This window comes from Oncorhynchus tshawytscha, linkage group LG02 (genome assembly GCF_018296145.1).
Source record: "Oncorhynchus tshawytscha isolate Ot180627B linkage group LG02, Otsh_v2.0, whole genome shotgun sequence".
Lineage (NCBI taxonomy): Eukaryota > Metazoa > Chordata > Actinopteri > Salmoniformes > Salmonidae > Oncorhynchus > Oncorhynchus tshawytscha.
The window spans coordinates 32,736,148-32,760,079 of record NC_056430.1 but is presented as its reverse complement, the minus strand read 5'-3'; the positions used below and the strand labels follow the sequence as shown (position 1 = coordinate 32,760,079).

At 45.2% G+C, this 23,932-nt stretch overlaps 1 protein-coding gene and 2 pseudogenes across 1 annotated transcript; 1 reads left to right on the top strand and 2 right to left on the bottom strand.

The window, feature by feature from the left end:
- Window positions 1-1,379: 1,379 nt before the first annotated feature.
- LOC112262244 lies at window positions 1,380-5,911 on the bottom strand (annotated as a pseudogene).
- A 3,899-nt stretch (window positions 5,912-9,810) lies between these two features.
- On the bottom strand, window positions 9,811-20,418 carry LOC112262911 (annotated as a pseudogene).
- A 945-nt stretch (window positions 20,419-21,363) lies between these two features.
- tsfm (Ts translation elongation factor, mitochondrial) lies at window positions 21,364-23,633 on the top strand. Its single transcript, XM_024437949.2, has 6 exons — window positions 21,364-21,517; window positions 21,828-21,980; window positions 22,221-22,349; window positions 22,534-22,656; window positions 22,755-22,836; window positions 23,002-23,633. Exons 1-6 carry the CDS (start codon window positions 21,470-21,472, stop codon window positions 23,394-23,396), a joined length of 930 nt encoding a protein of 309 aa, XP_024293717.1. The 5' UTR covers window positions 21,364-21,469; the 3' UTR covers window positions 23,397-23,633.
- The last annotated feature ends 299 nt before the right edge of the window (window positions 23,634-23,932 follow it).

The following is a 23,932-nucleotide window of genomic DNA, read 5'->3' as shown; positions in this document are numbered from 1 at the left end:
GTTATGTGTCATTCCAATGCTGAATGAAGAGGGATGGGATTGGTTGGAGGCGGGTTTATGAGGGGGTGTAGCTCACCCTCCTGTGCATTTGCCCCCCCTAGCTGTCTGTCAGAGAAATGTCCCTCCCCTCTGTTTCTCCCAGCTGTCTTTCCCTCCAGAGCCAGCAACCTCAGCACAATGCAGGGTCAGGGGTCAAGAGAAAGAACAGGCTGTGTTTACAATGGATCCACAGTGGCCATTTAACAGCAAAACTCCCCTTTATGCATCTCCATTTTTCATGTCTCTCTCTTTCTCTCTCTCTCTCTTTATCGCTCTCTCCTTCTCTTTCTCTTTATTGCTCTCTCTTTATCTCTCTCTCCCTCTCTCTCTCGTTATCGCTCTCTCTCTCTTTATCGCTCTCTCTCTCTCCTTCTCTCTCTTTATTTCTCTCTCTCTTTATCGCTCTCTCTCCTCTCTCTCTTTTATCGCTCTCTCTCTCCTTCTCTCTTTCTCTTTATTGCTCTCTCCCTCTCTATCGCTCTCTCTCCTCTCTCTCTTTATTGCCCTCTCTCTCTCCTTCTCTCTCTCTTATCGCTCTCTCTCTCTCCTTCTCTCTCTCTTTATCGCTCTCTCTCCTTCGCTATCTCTCTTTATCGCTCTCTCCCTCTCCTTCGCTATCTCTCTTTATCGCTCTCTCTCCTCTCTCTTTATCGCTCTCTCCTCTCTCTTTATCGCTCTCTCCTCTCTCTTTATCGCTCTCTCCTCTCTCTCTTTATCGCTCTCTCTCCTCTCTCTCTTTATCGCTCTCTCTCCTCTCTCTCTTTATCGCTCTCTCTCCTCTCTCTTTATCGCTCTCCTCTCTCTCTTTATCGCTCTCTCTCTCTCTCTCTTTATCGCTCTCTCTCCTCTCTCTCTTTATCGCTCTCTCTCCTCTCTCTTTATCGCTCTCTCTCCTCTCTCTCTTTATCGCTCTCTCCTCTCTCCTTCTCCTCTCTCTCTCTTTATCTCTCCCTCTCCTTCTCTCTCTCCTTCTCTCTCTCTTGCATGCCCGTTTCTCACTCCCTTTCTGGTCTCCACCTGTAGGCCTAGGGGTGTGTGTGTGTGTGTGTTTGTGTGTGTGTGTGCGAGTGTGAGTGCGTGTGTGTGGGAAAAGGATTTTCTCAAGGGTGGTAGCATAATAACAGTAGTCACAGAAGTACTCTCATTTGAAACACCCCCCCGTCATCTTCTCTACTCCCTCTCACCTCTCTCATTGTGTTACAACCTGTCCATACTCTCACATATCACTCCCTCCCACTACCTGCAAACACCCTAATTGCAGTTGGTCCTTGACTGTCTTTTGACCTAACAAGACAGTTTTTTCATCTAAGCAAACTCACTTTCAGAATTTCACACAAAAAAAAAGTTTACATTGTTTTAATTCATAAAATGTTTGTTAAAAAATACAATCCAAAAGTTTTCAGCTTGAGGAACATTTGTACATTTAAAGGAACATATTTGGCAATGGAGAAAGTGTCTGGACAGAATATTATACAACATATACATACAGTATATTTGATTTAGGAATGTCCATGAATAAGATCCACCTGGCTGATAGTTCAACTTCAATCACATTTTGGAATTTATATTTGTTCTATTCATTACAACAGCAGACATTTGTCATTTCCTCATGGGCAGTTTTCCCCTTGGTCATCAGCAACATTACACTAGCAATATTATATGAGAATCTCTTTTCAGTGTGAAACAGGAAAGGACACACAACAAAGGAGAAATGGACACAGAGAGATAACAGATACACTGTCAGAGTCCGTCAACAATGTAACAAGGACAGCACAAATAGAGAAGGCCAAGACCAAACACATATAAAACGGATAAACACAGCATTACTAACAGCAGTTCATATAAATATTAAATAAGATAATAAATAAATGTATAATGCATTAACGTGAATGATCTGTTTCATGTTCCCAGTGCTGGTCAGAAGTGCTCATAATGTGGTCATAATGTGGTCATAATGTTGTCATAATGTGGTCATAGCGGTCAAGCTGAAGTCCTTCTTCAAGACAGACTTTCCACCAATAGGAACTAGGAATAGGAAATGGTCATGGAAATGGTCAAGTTGTGGGTGCCTTTTAACCTAATCAGCAGAAACAACCGCAGCAAACAACTGGTTTAAAGTCAATCATGAGCAGACTTTGACAGTGTTGAGCCTTAACCTTTACAGTACACAAATGTAAACAACAGTCCATAACAGCACTACCCAGTTGTTCACAACGATGGGCTGCTTTCACAGTGTTCAGTACCAAAGTCTGATTTCTCCCAACACCTCAGTCATAGGTTAAGATGAAGCCAGTTGGGGCAGGGTGATTGTTGTGTTGTTGGAGAGAGTAACATCTGCCCCATCTGTCCTCTCGTGCCCTTAATCCCCATAGACCGTTCCCATCTGCGGGGGTGCCATGTGAGGAGGGTGGTACGAGTCATAGGGCATCTCCAGGGGCAGCTCATAGCGGGCGCTCTGGTACAGGCCCATGGAGGAGGGGGTAGTGGTGTGGGGGGAGGTAGTGGGGAGAGGACTGCTTGGGCACCAGGTTATTGCCGATGCTGAGCGGGGGTGTTGGGGGCCATCGTAGGGAGGGGTGTTACAGTCATTAGGGGAGTGGCTCTCGTAAGCCCCTCCTTTCATTCCCCTCAGATGGAGCAGGTGGGCGGAGTCCAATGTGCCATAGGGCGGGCTGGGCAGGCCGGGGGAGGAGTAGCTGATTGGTCTAACAGCCATCCCCACCCCTCCCAGGACTGTGGGCCCTCCTCTCCCCCCATTCCTGTCCTCAGGCCTCTCCTCAACAAAACCCCCAGGCCCGAGCTGCAGACAGCCAGCCACCAAGTTGCTGGTGGGCTGGGAGAGGCCTTCACACAGGGTATCCATGAAGGCCCTGCTCTCCGTGGACTGGTCCCCTTCCAGGGCTTCAGACAGGGCACAGATGTAGTTGCGCGCCAGCCGCAGAGTCTCGATTTTGGACAGTTTCTGAGTCTTGGAGTGGCAGGGCATGATGCTGCGCAGGTTCTCCAGCGCGTCATTCAGCCCGTGCATCCTTGAACGCTCCCGGGCGTTAGCCTTCACACGTCGCGCCTTGAAGCGCTCCTGCCGGGCTTTGGTCATCCTTTTCCTCTTGGGCCCCCTACGTTTGGGAGCATTCCCGTCTCCCTGGCCCTCCTCTTCCTCCTCCTCCTCATCCTCCTCCATATCCTCGCTGCCCAGCTCCCTGCCCAGGTGGCCCATTCCGCCTGGTCTGTAGCGCTGCGCTTTGATTGGCTTGTCTTCGTCTGGGGAGCTCACGTCATCATCCATCCACTCCAGAGAGCTGACTAGCTCCGCCCCCTCGCTGGGCCTTCCGTACGAATTGGCCATCATGGTCTCCTGGAAACAACACACCAACATTAGCAATAGTTCTGACCTTAACATATACACTTTTTATCAAATATTTTGTACTAAGAAAACGAGGCTCATCACAACTTTACCCTTTGACTTGTTTTGTCTATCCTGTCCAAAGCTGATGTGAATTGAGAGTAAGTTTTCTACTGATAGACCTACTGATGCTGGGACATTGACCCAAGCTGGTCTTGAGGACCAGACCAGTCTATTTATAGCAGTTTTATCCCACAGCCTAATGAGTTTTAATGACCTTGTGTGGCCTACTGTAGTAGCCTCAAGGTGAGCGCTAGATCAGGACTGATCTCGCTTGACCTAGAACAAAAATCTCACGTAATTTAGTTTTATGTTTATGTTGTCTGTTCATGAGAGATTAGGTCAGGACTAGCCTTAGCCTGGTTACTCTACAATCTACTTAGAACCACAATCAATTGTCTAAGCTAAGGCCTTTGATTACCGGTTTGGTGCAATGCTTTGGGGGTTCTTTGAACATTTTAGGGATTTTATGTTTTAAGATTTTCATGAAACATGCTGCTTTCATATGTAATCTGTTTGTCCGCAAACAGCGTGCGTAGCCTACAAGGATTATTTTAATCCGAGGGGAGACTTGATCTCGGGGGACTTCAAAACTCTGTAATTCCTCGCTTTTAGGTTGCGGCGGACACCGGGATGCACTCTCAATCTGGGCCATTGCGGGATTTGCTCCCTCCATGGATGAAGCGGCAACATGGGATTAACTCAAGGTTAGACTACATTCCCGGATCAGTAACAGGGAACTCAGAAAAATCTATTTATAACTCTGCAACAAATTGTTTTTGTGATTATGGCGATGATAGGCTAGATTTCACTAGGAGTTTTCACTGTAGGTTTGCCCATAAATTATCGATTTGGGGAGTTCTAGAAAATTATCTTAATTTAGCCTATTAGATCCTCTATAGCAGGGGTAGGCAACTAGATTCGGCCATGGGTCGATTTTTGTCGAAGTGGATGGTTGGGGGGTTGGAAAATAATTTGCACACTGCAAATTGACCACAACTAAGCTCAAATATATATATATTTGAAAATAACAATAATTACCTTCATTATATTGAGACACAATCACATCTCTGTTTTTATTCGTGGGAATACTTTGGTGAATTCCTGGTGATTGTACAGGCCAAAAACTTTAAATATTTTTTTTGTTGAGGCAAAAAAACATTTGGGGAGAAAAAAAATGTCTGTTGCCGATCCCAGATCTATAGGCCTATTTGAAACTAGGTTTTAAGTGATTTGTCCACAATTTTGTGTGTGTCATCGATTTGTATTCCACACCATAATTTAGTTTGATGAATGATAACCTATAGCATAGGCTACTTTCATACAATTATTAGCCTAATATCATAAATATGTTGTTTCTTTATTGAGATATTTCCCAGCTATGTCAGCAATGATTATGACCATTTTAGGAACAAGCTGATGACCAAAGTGATTCTGAAGCAGGCTGAGCAGGTAGGGTAACCCAGGTTTAGGCTGTCTTTGGATAAATAATCCCTGTTTCGATTTAAAGGGAAAATCTGCAGTTGCCACATCCATTCTTTGGATTTATAAATTAATGATATGTACCCATTGATTCTTGAAGAATATAAGTTATAAATGCCTCATGAGCTTAGTTCAACTGCCACACCCCTTCAGAGTCCAAAATATGTTTGTTTTACTCCAATGTTTGTAAACAAGGTAAATGTAAACAAACACTCTATAGCTTCAAAACATGGTTAAAACTATCATTTTGATATCATAGATTCTCAGTCCTTGCATTCATAGCTCTGTCTATGAATTTGAGATTGGTTACATTTCTCCAGCCCCATCCGTCAGCTTTTTACAGAAACAGGGGCGAGGACAGGCTTTGTTATTGTTTCAACTGCTGATTGCCACTTTAAGTAGGCTTACACCTGTTAACGTTTTCCCTTAAGATTATGCCAGGCACATTTTAAGAACAGCAGCCTAGTGCCTAATGATCATGTCGCAGTTCTTAAGAATCCTAAATTGATAACTATTTATTAATCTGTCTGTAGCCTATCTAATTAATCTGTCTGTAGCCTATGCCTCATTCCCGTTACTTAGCCGAATAACCTATGGGCATAACCCAACATTTAGAAAATTTCAAATAATAACCTACTAGGCTACCCTACCAATTTAGAAATGGTCAACATTTCACATTTCACATTCAACTTCACATAAATATTATTAAAATATTTGAATAGTCAATTATTACTATTCCAATGGGCCTATGCTATTCGAAATAGACTATGATCTTTGGAGAAAGAAACATTGACATTCATTCGAAATGAAACAGATGAGGTTGGCCTACCTGATATTTGAAATAACGCTCCCTAGGACCTCCTGTAAGTTGTTATTGGCTGTTGAGCGGATTTAGCCTACAGGTTACTATCTCAATTTGCCTAAAGCACTCAATCTTGAACTTTCTCCCCTGCGTCTCCTTCGCAGTTGTCAGTGTTCCATCCCAGAGTGACGCCTCTCTGCAGTTCACTCCGCTGGGGCCCGGGGTTTTAGCGTCCAACGGACAGACAGGCTCCTCCTCCCACTCTCTCATCCTCTCGCATCCAATTCATCTGCGCTCGAGCGCGCGCGTGGCCCGGCCCGTGGCCAATGTCATGAACAAAAAAAGTTCACTAGTTGTGTGTGTGTGTGTGTGTGTGTGTGTGTGTGTGTGTGTGTGTGTGTGTGTGTGTGTGTGTGTGTGTGTGTGTGTGTGTGTGTGTGTGTGTTCGTGCGTGTTCGTGTGTGTGTGAAACAAAATCGTTTTAATTAGATTGATAGCCTGCAGGCCTAAGCTCTTATGGCCCATAACATTATTGCGGCACTACATTAGAACATGTTCATATTTGCAATAGTTTTATTGGTACAATTTGTATTATCAGTCTGTATCAACAAATAAGCAGTGCAACTTTAGCGTAGAGTGAGATGCTCTGCGAGCTTAACCGATTGTGACAGCTTGCGGTTGCGCGTGAGCAGGTGTTTGCGCCATTCCCCCGTAATTCATACATCCGCGTTTGCTGAACCGATATTGGCGTCGGGCGTGAGCTCATTGCACCCAATTACGCTAATTAAATAGGGCTCCAGAGAAACCCCTCACGAGACAGGACAGGCGCGGCGCCTGCATAGAGAAGTCCTGAGGTGAAAGACAGAACAAACTAACCGAATGGAGACAGGTCATCTAGCTACAAGTGGGCTGTTATTTGTGTAGCAAGTTGGCCTACTAATTTAGCCAATTCTACAAGTAGGTAGGTTATACCATAGAAATATAATGATTCTAATTATGTGGGTTATACAGAGCATTTCATTTCCTCATTCTGTAAATTATTTTACAATTATGCTTTTAAAGGGTATGTTCATCTCTGTATAGACTTGTGTTCAATACACCGTGTGCGTGTGATTGTGTGAGGGAAAGATAGAGAGAGATGGAGGGAAGTGCTACTGTCCCAGGAGAGAAAGAATCACATGTGCTCATGCTGGAGGGAGCGGTGAGTTAGGGGTTGGATGGGGGACTGTCTGTGCACCCAACGGATGTGTCTCACACTCCCCAGCCGACCCCCCCCCACCCCCACCCCCCCACCCCCCCCACCACCCCCACCACCCCCCCTTCCTTCCTCTCCCTCTGGGTCAATGCCTGTCCTACTCCACACCTGCAACCCAGAATGGAAATAACTGAGCCAGGCCTTTCTCTTCCCCAGAGTGGGAATAGCCTCACTTTGGCAGACTCAAAAGCAAACTATGGGTGACACAAAACAAGACAAAAATAAACATATGCCATTTAGGTATGAAGACAAGCTGCCACTTTTCTCACATCCAATTCATCATTTTTTTTGTTCTCTTTAATGTTCACACATTTCAATTTATCTGGAGCAAAATATAACTGGAGCAACATTAAAGAGGGAGAAATATCCCTATTCCACAAGTGGTAAAGAGGTAGATATGATTGCTGTCATGTGCCTTAGTCCCCTTGGTGTTGGTCATGCACTATGAACTTTTCTGACAGATGGCTCATACTTCTTTCCTCTTCCCCCTTTTTTCTCGTTCAGTAACTATCTGCTAGCGGCTCAGATGCACTTGTATTCTCACCTGACCTAACATTGACCCCTAAGGACTATCCCTCCTCACCTTGCCTTGCGTCGGTATGTTTGTATGTTTGCTTGAGAGGGCAGCAGTTTCAGCTGCAGAAAGCAGACCCCCCCCCCCCCCACACACACACACACAAACACACACAGGCACACAACCTCTTCCTGAATCCCCAGCGCTCCTGTTTTCAGTTACAGTAGGGAGAGGGGGCTGTGTCCATCTGTCAGACAGGGAGTCCTATGAGAAATCTTGATACCCTGGTTGGGAATGAGGAGAGAGCACTTACATGTGTGTGTGTTGGTGGGGGGTTGGGTGTTGCAATTTGTCTGGAAAGACTGCATGTGCAACTATAATCAAGTTGTAAACACTTTTATTCACAATATCACGTATCAGAAATGATGCTATTACAATGTGCAATAGATTTTTATTTTTTATTTTTTTACAATTGATTTGAGAATAACATATCACATTCACCTCTTTATGTAATACTTGTGGGCCCAACCATCACATCACCGACATTCTCTCCAAATACTTTTGATGTTTTGAGTAGGGAGGACAATAGGCTGATCATATTGTTTATTATTGAGCGTTCAGAAAGACAAACAGACCTCCAGAGAATGAAAGTTACTCTGAGTTTCATGGTCCCTCATCAGCTTGGAAGTTACATTGAGCCACACTTGAACCTACCTCCAACCTAAGCCCTAAACGTTCTGGTGATCTGGACCATGTGTCCTTACACCAACCATCCCATTGATGAGGCCACTCCACAGGGCCACAAAAATAGACACCCCCCAGCTACACCCCAAACCCTCTTAACCCTTCCCTAAACCCCCCGTTTGCCCCCTGCGGTGCGTGCTCATTGGCCGACCGCCTTCAGGCGTCCCTTTTCCACGAGCCTATTGTCTGGCCCCATAAGCAGCTTTGTTTCTGCATGTGCAGCTGGACTGGCCCGCTCAGCCATTAGCCACGACACGCTAAAGAGAGCGGGATAATATAATTACAAAACAAAAGTCAGGTGGCTACTATATCTGCCAGGGGGAGCCCATTTGGGGGGCTATCTGTGGTGGGGGTTGGCGGGTGGCCAGCTATAATTCGATTATGAAGTTGTGAGAGTGACAAAAGGAACAATTGAATCTTTTTCTCCCACTCGCCCCACTGTGGTTTAATTTGATTCCATTTCGGGTATAAAAAGAGAAGACATTTACTCTTCTACTTTTCAGAGTCGCTGGCCCAGAAAATGTAATATGGTCTGACAAAACTGAACTGGGGAAATTACTCACAGAGCGTATCGTTATTGTCAGATCGATGTGAGACTCAGCCCATTTATTGAGGCCCAAATCAGATGAATTCCTGAAAGACGTGGTTTTTGTATGAAGTGACTGGCCTTGTGTTCTCACTTGGCACGGACGCACACATACCGGGGGACAATGGCATCTAAGGCAGATCCATCTCCTCTAATACTTTCTTTAAACAGGGGTGCAAGTGTGTTCCCCTGTCCTGTCGGCAGACCCAGAGTTTATCCCGTTAGTCACCCTGGATGAGTGAATGGGTAAACTCGACCCCCCATCCCAGCTGGAAGCAGCCTCACACACGCAGATCCTCACCCCCAGCTGGGGTGGGACACACAGGGCTTTACGGACAGCTGATAGGAACAGGTTTAGCTAGTGGGTACTGTTTGGAGTAGGTCAAGCAGAATTGGATCTGCTAAATGTGTTTTTGTTTCCATTAGTTTCCATTCGTTTATCGGTGAGGAGTGCAGGAGACTGCTTATTTTTTTGATTAATTTTTTTGGGGAGTAAGACAGTAAGCGATTGTGTCAGATGCACACATGCTCTTAGTGGTGGGGTGTCCCCATGTGCCCGCTATAGGAGCGTGTAAATGCCCATTTTCAGCCCTGTTGGGCATAGTTTGATCATGCCCTCAGGAGTGCATGGGATTCTCATACCCTGCAGATTTCTTCATTGCTTGACTAAGGGCTATATTCAATATGTATTGCTGAAGCTATAGATTGTGCAATAGACATGCCAAGGTAATATCCGATTGAGCAGATATATACAGTGTTTACAAAATGCAGTCTCCGCTGACACAGGAAATTTGCCTTCAAATATCAATCTGAATGCTGAATGTCTGCAATACATTTATAGTGAGCGCAAAACATTCACACATGAATTGTCCCATTTACAAAAATGGAACCCATTTACAAATACAAATAATGAAATGCTCTTATGTATCAGGACTAAGATTGGACATTGTTGAGTTTGATGCGGGATGTGATTGACAGACTGTTGCTAGCTTGTTGAATGCTGAGTGGCTGCTGTGTGCTTCAGTTCTAGGGCAGGGAAGGCGGAGCCGATGTACTTCTTCCCATTCCCATAGGAGGAGTGTTCCCAGGTGTAGGTCTGGATCACCAGTGGCTTCCCTCCCAGGCTCTGTTTACACCTGGACAGAAAACCAGATGAAATCATAACACTCAATTGCAACAAGCACAAACACACATATACAGTACACAAGCATAATGAGACATAATGGGACACACGGTCCAAAATGGATGGAAATGGAGAACAGCAATGGCTTTGAATAGTGTGTACATCATCTTCGGTAGATAATGAAAAATAATTGACACACACACACACACAAAGAGTACTCGCTGTTTCCCTGGACGGGTGATGTAGCAAAGACTGTACATGGCCAACTCAGAACTGCAGCCAATGATGGCAGAACCAACCTGCTTGAAGTAGCCATCCCACGTAAACTGCATCCCAAGAAAATCAGGGTAGGAAGTCCACTTAGAAAGAGAGTGAACAAAAGGAAGATCAAATTCGACATACAAATTAGGATCTGGCTAAAGATACATGAATCAGTTACAGAACCCATTGCCATTTATGGTTGTGAGATCTGGGGTCTGCTCACCAACCAAGAAATCACAAAATGGGACAAACACCAAATTGAGACTCTGCATGCAGAATTATGCAAAACATATCCTCTGTGTACAATGTAAAACACTAAATAATGCATACAGAGCAGAATTAGGCTAATTTTCAAAATCCAGAAAAGAGCCATTAAATTCTACAACCACCTAAAAGGAAGCGATTTCCAAACCTTCCATAACAAAGCCATCACCTACAGAGAGATGAACCTGGAGAAGAGTCCCCTAAGATAGCTGGTCCAGGGGCTCTGTTCACAAACACAAACAGACCCCACAGATCCCCAGGACAGCAACACAATTATACCCAACCAAATCATGAGAAAACAAAAAGATAATTACTTGATACATTGGAAAGAATGAATAAAAAAACAGAGCAAACTAGAATGCTCTTTGGCCCTAAACAGAGAGTACACAGTGGCAGAAAACCTGACCACTGTGACTGACCCAAACTTAAGGAAAGCTTTGACTATGTGCAGACTCAGTGAGCATAGCCTTGCTATTGAGAAAGGCCGCCGTAGGCAGACCTGGCTCTCAAGAGAAGACAGGCTATGTGCACACTGCCCTCAAAATGAGGTGGAAACTGAACTGCCCTTCTGTCACGACTCCCCCCGAAGTTAGCTCCCCCGCCTGTTCGGGTGGTGCTCGGCGGTCGTTGTCACCGGCCTACTAGCCGCCACCGATCCCTTTTTCTTTTCGGTTAGTTTTGTCTCATGAGTTACACCTGTTCCTATTTTGTGTGTGCTTGATTTGCTTCCCTATTTAGCGTGTGGAACCCGTCCCTTTGTTGTGCGGGATTATTTTGATGTTCACGTTTGTGTCGTTGGTGTTGTTTGTGCTCTGGATCGTGTTACCCGTTGTTTTGGGTTGGTCAGTGTTTTGCGCCCTGTGTGTTTGGGCATTTACTTTTGGTGCCGCATTAAAGTGCATCTTTCCCCTGGACCTCTCTGCACTCTGCGCCTGATTCCTATCTACACACCTAGTCAGCCATGACAACTTCCCAACCTCCTGCCAAATGTATGACCATATTAGAGACACATATTTCCCTCAGATTACAAAGATCCACAAAGAATTCGAAGACAAACCCGACTTTGATAAACACCCATATCTACTGGATGAAATACCACAGTGTGCCATCACAGCAGCAATATTTGTGACCTGTTGCCACAAGAAAGGGGTAACCAGTGAGGAACAAACACCATTGTAAATACAACCCATATTGATGTTCATTTTTTTCCCCTTTTGTACTTTATCCATTTGCACATCGTTACAACACTGTATATATACATAATACTGTCACGCTCTGACCTTAGATATCTCTGTTTTCTTTATATTTTTGGTTAGGTCAGGGTGTGACGAGGGTAGGTATGCTAGTTTTTTTTATTGTCTAGGGTTTTTGTATGTCTAGTGATTTTTTTAGGTCTATGGTGGCCTGATATGGTTCCCAATCAGAGGCAGCTGTTTATCGTTGTCTCTGATTGGGGATCATATTTAGGTAGCCATTTTCCCTTTTGTGTTCGTGGGTTCGTGTTCTATGTTTAGTTGCCTGTCTGCACTATTCACATTAGCTTCACGTTTCGTTCGTTTTGTTATTTTGTTAGTTTGGTCAGTGTTCCTTCTTTAATAAAGAAGAATGTATGCATATGACGCTGCTCCTTGGTTCGATCCTTACGACGAACGTGACAGAAGAACCCACCAAAAATGGACCAAGCAGCGTGTTCAGGAGGAATGGACCTGGGAGGAGATCCTGGATGGAGCAGGACCCTGGATGCAGGCTGGGGAGTATCGGCGTCCGAAGGAGGAAATAGAGGCAGCGAAAGCGGAACGGCGTCGTTACGAGGAGTTATTCCAACGAGGTAGGCCACAGAACCCCCCCCCCCCAAAAAAAAAATTGGGGGGCACATGGGAGTCGGCGGAGGAGCGAACCAGAGCCAGTCAGGGAGTCAGATGAGGAGTTCAAAATCTCAGAGATTCCGGAGAGAGGTGCTAGCATTGAGAGCGCATCATCAGCCCGGTGTCACCTGTACCGGTCCCACACATCAGGTGTCCAGTGAACCTCCACAGTCGAGTACGTCCTGTGCCTCCTCTCTGCACTCGCCCTGAGGTGTGTGTCTTCAGCCCGGTGCATCCAGCCAGGATGCATTGTGCCAGCTCTACGCTCCAGGCCTCCAGTGCGCCTCCAGAGTCTAGTACGTCCTGCTCCTCGCACTCGCCCTGAGGTGCGTGTCACCAGCCCGGTACCACCTGTGCCGGCACCACGCACCAGGCCTCCAGTGCGCCTCCACAGTCCAGTACGTACTGTGTCTCCTCCCCGCACTCGCCCTGAGGTGCGTGTCACCAGCCTGGTACCACCTGTGCCGGCACCACACACCAGGCCTCCAGTGCACCTCCACAGTCCAGTACGTCCTGTGTCTCCTCCCCGCACTTGCCCTGAGGTGTGTGTCTTCAGCCCAGTGCCACCTGTACCGGTCCCACGCACCAGGCCTCCAATGCGCCTCCAGAGTCCAGTACGTCCTGTTCCTGCTCCTCGCACTCGCCCTGAGGTGCGTGTCTTCAGCCCGGTACCACCAGTGCCTGCACCATTCACCAGGTATCAAGTGCGCCTCCACAGTCCAGAGCTTCCGGCGACAGTTCCCAGTCCAGAGCTTCCAGCGACGTTTCACAGTCCAGAACCTCCAATGACTGGCCACAGTCCGGAACTTCCAACGATGGGCCACAGTCCGGAACCTCCAACGACGGGCCACAGTCCGGAACCTCCAATGACGGGCCACAGTCCGGAACCTCCAACGACGATTCCCAGTCCGGAGCCTCCAACGACGATCCCCAGTCCGGAGCCTCCAGCGACGCTCCCCAGTCCAGAGCCTCCAGCGACGGTCCCCAGTCCGGAGCCTCCAGCGGCTGTCCCCAGCCCGGAGCCTCCAGCGGCGGTCCCCAGTCCGGGGTTTCCAGCGGCGGTCCCCAGTCCGGGGTCTCCATCGACGGTCCCCAGCCCGGGGTCTCCAGCGACGGTCCCCAGTCCGGGGTCTCCAGCGACGGTCCCCAGTCCGGGGTCTCCAGCGACGGACCCCAGTCCGGGGTCTCCATCGACGGTCCCCAGCCCGGGGTCTCCAGCGACGGTCCCCAGCCCGGGGTCTCCAGCGACGGTCCCCAGTCCGGGGTCTCCAGCGACGGTCCCCAGCCCGGGGTCTCCATCGACGGTCCCCAGCCCGGGGTCTCCATCGACGGTCCCCAGCCCGGGGTCTCCAGCGACGGTCCCCAGCCCGGGGTCTCCAGCGACGGTCCCCAGCCCGGGGTCTCCAGCGACGGTCCCCAGCCCGGGGTCTCCAGCGACGGTCTCCAGCGACGGTCCCCAGTCCGGGGTCTCCAGCGACAGTTCCCAGTCCGGGGTCTCCAGCGATGATCCACGGTCTGGTTCTACAAAGGCGGAGGGATCAGCATAAGGAGGGGGGTGCGTCCAGAACCGGAGCCACCACCGAGGGTTAGTTTGGTCAGTGTTCTTTCTTTAATAAAGAAGAATGTACGCATACCACTCTGCGCCTTGGTCCGATCCTTACGACCAACGTGACAAATACAACATTTGTAATGTCTTTATTCTTTTGGAACTTCTGCGAGTGTAATGTTTACTGTTCATTTTTATTGTTTATTTCACTTTCGTACATGATCTACTTCACTTGCTTTGCAATGTTAACATATGTTTCCCAAGCCAATCATGCCCCTTGAATTGAATTGAGTGAGTGAGAGAGAGACAGAGAGAGCAAGAGAGAGAGCAAGATAAATTGAGAGAGAGAGATCTCAGTCAAATCTTATTTTGTTGGATTACAGAGTTGTGTTACGATTACAGAGTTGTGTCGTGATTGTGATGGTTTGTTTGGTGCTTACAGGTCTGTCAAAGCTATGGCTGTAATAGTCAATCAGACCCTGTTTCTCCAGCCAGTAGAACTGGAGCCAGTTGTGGAAGCCAGATATCTTCCCACACTTAATCTCCCCTACACTAGCAAATATACACTTTATGAACACACACACTCCTACATACACACCACATACACACACACTACATACCCATACACACACAAGTACACACACAGACCTGCTCGAAACCGCTGGAGTCCATCTTGCCAGGGTAGCAGGAGTAGAGGTCGAACCACATCATCTTCAGGTCATGGAGGAACTTCTCCTCTGAGCCATAGCATCCTGGGGAGGAGGTCAGGTCACACTGGTTACTGATTCGGCATAGGTCCTCAGATCCTCAAAAGACTTTACAGCTGCACCATCGAGAGCACCCTGACTGGTTGCATCACTGCCTGGTATGGCAACTGCTCAGCCTCCGACCACAAGGCACTATAGAGGGTAGTGCGTACGGCCCAGTACTTCACTGGTGCCAAGCTTCCTGTCATCCAGGACCTCTATACCAGGCAGTGTCAGAGGAAAGCCCTAAAAATTGTCAAAGACTCCAGCCACCCTAGTCATAGACTGTTCTCTCTGCTACTGCACGGCAAGCGGCACCGGATCGCCAAGTCTAGGTCCAAGAGGCTTCTAAACAGCTTCTAACCCCAAGCCATAAGACTCCTGAACAGCTAATCAAAGGGCCTCCCAGACTAAGTAAGTAAGCATTTCACTGTAAGGTGCCAATGCCTGTTGTATTCGGCGCATGTGACAAATACAATTTGATTTGAATAATTAGGAACATTTTCTATCATTTTTCTTTGACTTTGGAAATGTAGAGTAGGTTGTGTACAACGGTAGCAAAATGCGAAGACTGTGCAAGGGGTGTGTAGACTTTCATTAGGCACTGTAAATACTCTTGGTGAAGGGCGAGCTCTCTGCCCAACTCAGTTTAACATGGTCTCCCTGAGGAAGGCGTCCTACTCAGCCAGCTGCTGGGGGGTAAAGTCCTCAGTGGTGCCTATGTTCCTCTTGTAGTTGTCCTGCAGGCCATGAAGGCAGCATATTTTTGTTTTTTTATTTAACTAAGCAAGTCGGATAAAAACACATTCTTATTCACAATTACAGCCTACCTGTAAATCAAATTCAAATACAATTTTATTGGTCACATACACATGGTGAGCAGATGTTAATGCGAGTGTAGCAAAATGCTTGTGCTTCTAGTTCCGACAGTGCAGTAATATCAACAAGTAATCAAACAAATCCCCAACAACTACCTAATACACACAAATCTAAAGGGGTGAATGAGATGCACTTGTACTGCTTTGATGCACTTATACTGCTTTGATGCACTTGTACTGCTTTGATACACTTGTACTGCTTTGATGCACTTGTACTGACCTCACCTTTTGGATGATAGCGGTATGAACAGGCGAACCAGGGTCTGTAGTGACGCCTCTAGCACAGCGATGCAGTGCCTTAGACCGCTGCGCCTCTCGGGAGGCCCTCTATCATATGGCGGCTTGGAGAACAGAGATGCCTCGTCCAGGAACTGGAACAGCCTGGATGGAAGACAACACAGTCAGGATATAGGTCAGAGAGAGAGAAAGACATAGAGCAAGGGGTAGAGAGAAGGGGGAGGTTGGACAGTGACAGAAAGAAGAGTGAAGATATTAGTGAGAGAAAAAAATAACATAAGAGACAGAGGAAGAATAGAATAAGAGAACAAAGGTCGTTCTGGGAGCAGGTCTGGGAGACTGGCACTCTGGCCTGGGAGTCAATGATCAGCTCTGACGCAGAGGGCTTGTTGGAGTCCAGAGCATACAGAGCTTTAGACAGAGATGGGATCAGTGATGTTACTGCCGGTATCTCTACCACCAGAGCCTAACAGACACAGAAAAGGAGCACTTTATTTTAGGGACTGCTACCCATAGAACCTAAAATAGCCTACCACCCATAGAACATACAGTATCAGAACCATGGGGAACAGTTTACATGAATAATCATTGTACTGTTGTAGCACAGAGAAGTAATGACATTGTTTTAACATTTCATAGGTCATTTCGATGTTGTTGTGAGGTCATTAACTCATTAACTCTAATTATAATGTACTACAGGACAAATACAGTACCAGGGTTGTAATCAATTTGGTGTAACAGTTTGAGTAACAATTAAGCCATTTCCACAGAGGGAGGTGTAGTCGCTGCAGCAGTTGTTGTGATCTCTTCACTTGGTGTTGCAGTGGCACTTGTTCTGAGAGTTGTATTTCTCCCCACGGCGGCCCTGGCAGGACAATCCTGGAGCGGGTGCTTAGAAGAGAAGTCATAATTAATATGTTTTAGCTTAAATTTACATTTTAACAATAATGTCTAAAAGTGGTGTGAACTGCTGAGTCCTGTGTTTCACATAAGGAGCCTATTGAAGATTGTTGTGATGTGCATGATTAGTGACAATTTACATTACACAACAATGACCTCTACTGGCCAAACACACATCCTGCTGTAAAAGACTGAGGGCACCCTGATTCAAACACTAGTGAACCATCCTGCCACTATGGCCCACAGAAAGGTGAATAGCTGACTGGTCTAATATTGAGCCGGTATGTTCATTTTGATTTTGTTCACAAAGGTTGTGTAGTAAGGACTCTTTCAGATATGATGCAGGAGTATCTGTATGGTCAACTGTGATAGACCTTGACCACTATGTGAATTTCACCAGTTGTGGATAATTGCCCGGGATGTAAAAAAGGCCAGCTCAAACTAATAACAGATTCAAATGAACTGTGCCTAGGTGTAGTAGACAGTGGGATATGTTTCAGGGACATGGTTTTGTTTTCATGCCTCCAGATCAGAATGCCACAGTACCCTCTCACCATTACAGAGGGCTACATAGTCATTGCAGCAGTTGTCATACTGGGAGCACTTCGAGTTGCAGTGGCACTTGTTCTGAGAGTTGTACTTCTCGTCACAACGGCCCTTGCAGGATGTGGAGCAAGATAGAGAAAAGGAACAAGAGAGAACAGTTTACACCCTGCTTTTGTTGACATGAAAGAACTATAATGTGCTCAGCTTTTGGCTATTTTGGTAGAGTTCATATACAATTTAACTAGGCTTAGAGCCAATAAAAAAAGGAATACTCTACAAACGGATGATAAACTAGTCTAACTAACTGACTAACAAGGTGAATTGCTTAGAATAGAGTTGGACACTTCCTATTAACTGCCTAATGTATTGATAATTCAATACATTAGGCAGATTTCTTTCAGACAGTTTTTACCATCATAAAAAAAACCTTTTAAGATCTAAATGAAAAATGTATTTAATTTGTTTTGGGTGTGTTAGGCAAAGGCCAGAGTGACAACCCACAAGACAGCAGACCCCCAGGGCCAGGACTGAGCAGCCCAGCAGCTAGGGATTTCCTTAATAGTGATCTCCCCTGACGTGGGCATGTTTTCAATACAGACTCCTTTATTCGTACTGAATTCCATAGAAGGCAACCAGACCTTATGAAAGTTGCTCAGTATACCCTTAATCTGGTAATAAATCAAATCTAGTGATACATACAGCTGAAGTCAGAAGTTTACATACACCTTAGCCAACTACATTTTAACTCAGTTTTTCACAATTCCTGACATTTAATCCTAGTAAAAATTCCCTGTCTTAGGTCAGTTAGGATCACAAATTTATTTTAAGAATGTGAAATGTCAGAAGAATAGTTGAGAGGTTGATTTATTTCAGCTTTTAATTCTTTCATCACATTCCCAGTGGGTCAGAAGTTTACATACACTCAATTAGTATTTGGTAGCATTGCCTTTAAATTGTTTAACTTGGGTCAAACATTTCCGGTAGCCTTCCACAAGCTTCCCACAATAAGTTGGGCTATTTTTGGGCCCATTCCCCCTGACAGAGCTGGTGTAACTGAGTCAGGTTTGTAGGCCTCCTTGCTCACACATGCTTTTTCAATTCTGCCGACAAATTTTCTATAGGATTGAGGTCGGGGCTTTGTGATGGCCACTCCAATACCTTGACTTTGTTGTTCTTAAGCCATTTTACCACAACTTTGGAAGTATGCTTGTGGTCATTGTCTATTTGGAAGACCCATTTGTGACCAAGCCTTAACTTCCTGACTGATGTCTTGAGATGTTGCTTCAATATAGCCACATACTTTTACTTTCTCATGATGCCATTTATTTTGTGAAGTGCACCAGTTCCTCCTGCAGCAATGCATCCCCACAACATGATGCTGCCCCCGTGTTTCACGGTTGGGATGGTGTTCTACGGCTTACAAGCCTCTGCCTTTTTCCTCCAAACATAACGACGGTCATTATGGCCAAACAGTTATATTTCTGTTTCATCAGACCAGAGGACCTTTCTCCAAAAAGTACAATCTTTGACCCCATGTGCAGTTGCAAACCGTAGTCTGGCTTTTTTTATGGCGGTTTTGGAGCAGTGGCTTCTTCCTTGCTGAGCGGCCTTTCAGGTTATGTCGATATAGGACTCGTTTTACTGTGGATATAGATATTTTTGTACCTGTTTCCTCCAGCATCTTTACAAGGGCATTTGCTGTTGATCTGGGATTGATTTGCACTTTTCACACCAAAGTACGTTTATCTCCAGGAGACAGAATATGTTTGGAAATTGATATCAAGCAAAGAGCCACTGAGTTTGAAGGTAGGCCTTGAAATACATCCACAGGTACACCTCCAATTGGCTCAAATTATGTTAATTAGCCTATCAGAAGCTTATAAAGCCATGACGTCATTTTCTGGAATTTTCCAAGCTGTTTAAAGGCACAGTCAACTTAGTGTATGTAAACTTCTGACCCACTGGGATTGTGATAGTGAAATAATCTGTCTGTAAACAATTGTTGGAAAAATTACGAGGTAGATGTCCTAACTGACTTGTCAAAACTGTAGTTTTTTTAACAAGACATTTGTGTAGTGGTTGAAAATGAGTTTTAATGACTCCAACCTAAATGTATGTTAACTACCAACTTCAACTGTAACTTAACATTGTGGGAGGATAACCAACCTTCCAGTTAATGGCTATACATTTCTGGTTACACAGTTTCTTCAGATGATGGTCTCCAGTATAAACATTTCCAAGAAAACAAAAACAGGGATGAGGGAGAATCAGTAGACATGCTGAGATAAAAGAACATACAATTGTCAGAATTCAGCCAGCCTTCACAAGACCATAACGGCTGTTGGTGGAAGAAGGTGAGGACCAAGGTGCAGCGTGGTACGTGTTCATCTTTGTTTATTGACACGGAACACTATATACAAAAACAACAAAGGGAAATACCTGAAAGTTGAAGGGAAAGAAAGAAAGAAAGAAAGAAAGAAAGAAAGAAAGAAAGAAAGAAAGAAAGAAAGAAAGAAAGAAAGAAAGAAAGAAAGAAAGAAAGAAAGAAAGAAAGAAAGAAAGAAAGAAAGAAAAACACTAAACAGAAATCAACTACCCACAAAACCTATGTGGGAAAAAGCTACCTAAGTATGGTTCTCAATCAGTGACATGAATAGACAGCTGCCTCTGATTGAGAACCACACCCGCCAAACAACAAAGAAATACAAAACATAGAAAATGAACATAGAATGCCCACACTAGTTACACCCTGGCCTAACCAAAATAACCAAGAGTAAAAGCCTCTCTATGGCCAGGGCGTGACACATATGCAAATATGTCCCATTTGGTGTTTTACACCTCCAGCAGAGGAATGCCATTTCTGAGTGCATGATATTCAGTTTCACTGGAATAAAGTACATTCTATGAATGGTCTTAAACTGCAGTAATTGATGCCTGAGATGAAATGAACATGACTGGGCATTCAAACATATCCGTATCCATTCAGCATCAATACCAGGTCTTCCTCACATTTTTGTTTTACGTGTTTTGTGTCATAGGGAAAAGCTATCAACCCTTGATACAGTTTGGAAATCAACTTTGGAGGTTTGTCCAAGTGCCTTAAATAGCTGGCTTGTCCAGTGTTTGCTGCACAGAGAAAATAAAGTGTATCTGCAAAGATTCACCTCAGCTCCATCACAGACTGGTCTTCCCTGGCTGCCTGACCCTGCTGATACCCCTGTGGCCATCTGATCCTCCTAAGAGGAGGCATTATTCCTTGATCCCAGACCGTAGCTTTAAGCTAAAGCTGCTGTCCTGTAGCTACTGGAGGTCTACCCATCAATTCAATGATGTAACTTTTTTTTTGAATCATTCACTGATATTGTTAATATACTGCAAAATTCACATGAGCTCCATAGAATGGTCATCTCTGGCTGTCTGACCCTGCTGGGACTCCTATCACCATCTAATCCTGCTAAGGCCTGATGAGCAGTGTTGTGTACTGACTGTGCATATAGTCCTATGCTAAACGTAGCCAACGTCGCTGTCGTCGTTATTGCTGCTTCAAATTCAGTAGCCATACCTGCGAGATCAGGTTCGCGTGTGGTCTCAATTAAACAGAGTAGGCTATAGCCTATGGATGGGCAGAGAATCAGTTATCTTTCCAAGGAAATGTACTTCTTAAATAGTTTACTACACTGTATAGAAATAGTCCTAACATATTGATCACCCATATTTCTGCGTCTGAAAATATTCCCACTCCTAAAAGGTATGCTATAAAAATAGCTCTATAGAAAGTGTAAGTCTCTCCATCTCTGCTTTCTTCAAACTACTTCTAGCATATTGGCTGATATAGCCCTGTAATACAGATAGCCTAATATAAGGGCCATGTGAGAATCTCTGGTAATTTAAACTATTTCTTAAGTTATTTTTGCGCTTTTGACATTCCCTATATGGTGCAAAATTGCTGGCAAGTGAGCTGCATCACAAAAGCCTAAGGGACAAGTTCTTGCAGTAGCGGGTGGGAGTCATACAGCGGGTGGTCCAGTGAAAGTTGCGTCCCTGATTTTTATTTATTTGTATACATACATTCTACACCGAAGTGAAGCTCCTTCGAACTATTGTAGGCTCAGTGTGGTAGGCATTCCAGTACGTTAGATGGCGCTAAACAAACGTTTATAGCTACATTTCCTGGCTCAAGTTTGTCCATGTTCCTTTGCCTTACCCGGCTAGGTTCAATGACATTCCGGCTTTCATAAGGAGAAATATCGAGGTTTGAAAATATAAAAAGCTCCAAGAATGGCATTAACGTATGTTTTCAGATCAATCAGAACAGAGTTCTCAAAGGTAGGCAAGAAAAGGGTGCGCTGGCATCCAGCATTTTTTTTCTGGTTGTGCTTTCTGAAGCTGCTGTCAGCTGTTGATTTGAAGCTAGCTACCTTCCAGTACCTAGCCTAGCTAACCACGTATGGAACAAGAACGTTAAAGTATTCCAAATTCTGCAGCTAGCCTTTGAGTGTTGTTGGCAAAATCACAGTGAATTGAAATATCTTCCCAGGACCAGAGGTCACCATGGACATTTGATTTAATCTGTTAGCAATGATGATGGCTTCACTGAAATGTAACGTTCGATAATCTCATTTCTTGTCCACCCCAGGTCTGCACCGTTCATCATGCACAGTCTTTACACACAGGATTTCCAGTTCTTGCTGCAGAGAAAGCTCTCCTTATGAAACTACGCAAAAGTACTGGCTACACATTCATTAACTGCAAAAAAGCATTGGAGAAATGTGATAATGACATCACAAAGGTAAACATTGCTTCTTTCAGTACAGCTTTGTTTGCTGAGCAGGGCAGGGATGGATGTGTAAACAATAACAAATATGGTTTTAGTACTTTTCAATCTGGTGAGTTAGTGCTTGGTTGGGACAAAAGCCTGCCCTGCAGTGCTTGCACACAATCTAGGCCTCTTGGATCAGGATTGGGCAGCTGCTGACTTAAATGTAGTGTATATTTAGGATAATGTGTGTAATGTTTTTCTCCAACCAAGGCCGAGAGCTGGTTACATGAGCAGGCCCAGAAAGAAGGCTGGAGCAAGGCCAGCAAGCTGGAGGGGAGGAGGGCCAAAGAGGGGCTGATTGGTCTGTTTGTAGGAGACAAAGCTGCAGTCATGGTAGAGGTAAGCAGATCTCATTCACTCAATGAGATCCTATCACTCATCCTCCTTGATGCAGTCTGCATACAATATTCAAGTTGAATAATACCTGCTTTAACAGTCATCTTCATTTGCTTAGTTTGATCAAATGTAAAAATGATCAGAAGTATTTGTATCTCAATGTCCTCCACGTCTGTGTGTGTTGCAGGTGAACTGTGAGACAGACTTTGTTGCCCGTAATGAGAAGTTCCAACAGCTGGTGAAGGATGTGGCGTTCGCCACCATGGCTCACCACAGCAGTAAAAACCAGGGCCAAACTGGATATGTGAAGGTATGACACATTACCACACCATCCCCCACTCAGTAGCCACATCACCCTAGTATACATGTTGGAATACTTAAAACTGCATTTATCTTTGTTGGTTTCAGAGTCTCCTGGCAGCAGAGGACCTCTCGAAATTGAACTTGGGTGAAGGTGCTTCTCTGGCTGATCAGCTGGCCCTTACAATAGGTGAGTGAGTAATACAAATAGCATTTAATAATTTAGTAGACTCTTATCAATATTGAGATGCTCTCATTGAATTTGAGTTTTAATAACCTCTATCTGCAGCATTATTTGGAAATTGAAGACTACTCTGTTAGTGAAGTTGTAATTTCCTGTCCCGTCCCCTGTCAGGTCGTCTGGGTGAGAACATGTCAGTGAGGCGGGCGGTGACGGTTGGTATCCCTGCAGGCTGGCATATCGGCTCCTACATCCACGGTGGCGTGGCGGGTCAGTCTGATATGGCCATGGGGCGATACGGCGCCCTCGTGGTGTTCCAGGGGGGCAAGGACGGGGCGCAGGACACCCTGGGGAGGAAGCTAGGGCAGCACGTAGTGGGAGAGTCCCCCGTATCCCTGGGCAATATGGATGACCTGCCCTGTGGGGATGCGGAGACACGCCTGCTGCCCCAATCCTTCCTCCCTGACCCTAGTAGGACAGTGGCACAGTACCTGACGGAGCAGGGGGCACGAGTTCTGGACTTTGTCCGCTTTCAGTGTGGGGAGGTTGGCAGTGATGGGGCACATTGAAGGGTAGAGGAGAGCATCTCAGAGACCTTACAGGTCATGTTTTATCTGCCTTTTATTTGTTTCTAAATTAGGCCAAAGTGCAGATGGTTATTTGATGTCATGCAAATGCATTCAACCAATTTCAATGTCTCAAGTTTTCATGCCTTATGTGATAAGCTTAATATGTGTACCAAAATGACATATGCTGTAGGATAAATGAACTGAATCACCCCAACAATAAAGATATTTTAAACTGTAGATTACCATGTCTTCTGTACATTTATATCTCACTAATTTGTCATATGGTAACTCTAGCTACAGTTTATATATTCGTACCACACGATGGCGCACTTGTTCAATCATACAAATGGTTAATATGACTCGTATGATCGTCCACATGAAAGCTTCAATGGAATTGGCTAACAAATTCTGTTTTTCCACCACCACAGCATACATACACCAATATTTATTTACTCGCTTTTAAAGAACAGTCAGGATTCCAATAAACTCACGTTTGGACAGTTTTGTTGCACGTATTTTGCAGAATTACGGTAAAT

Coding starts and splice junctions, on each gene's coding strand:
- tsfm (XM_024437949.2), top strand. CDS start 21,470: ATGGCATTAACGTATGTTTTCAGATCAATCAGAACAGAGTTCTCAAAG. Junction 21,518..21,827: donor TCAGAACAGAGTTCTCAAAG/GTAGGCAAGAAA, acceptor TGTCCACCCCAG/GTCTGCACCGTTCATCATGC. Junction 22,657..22,754: donor GCCAAACTGGATATGTGAAG/GTATGACACATT, acceptor TGTTGGTTTCAG/AGTCTCCTGGCAGCAGAGGA.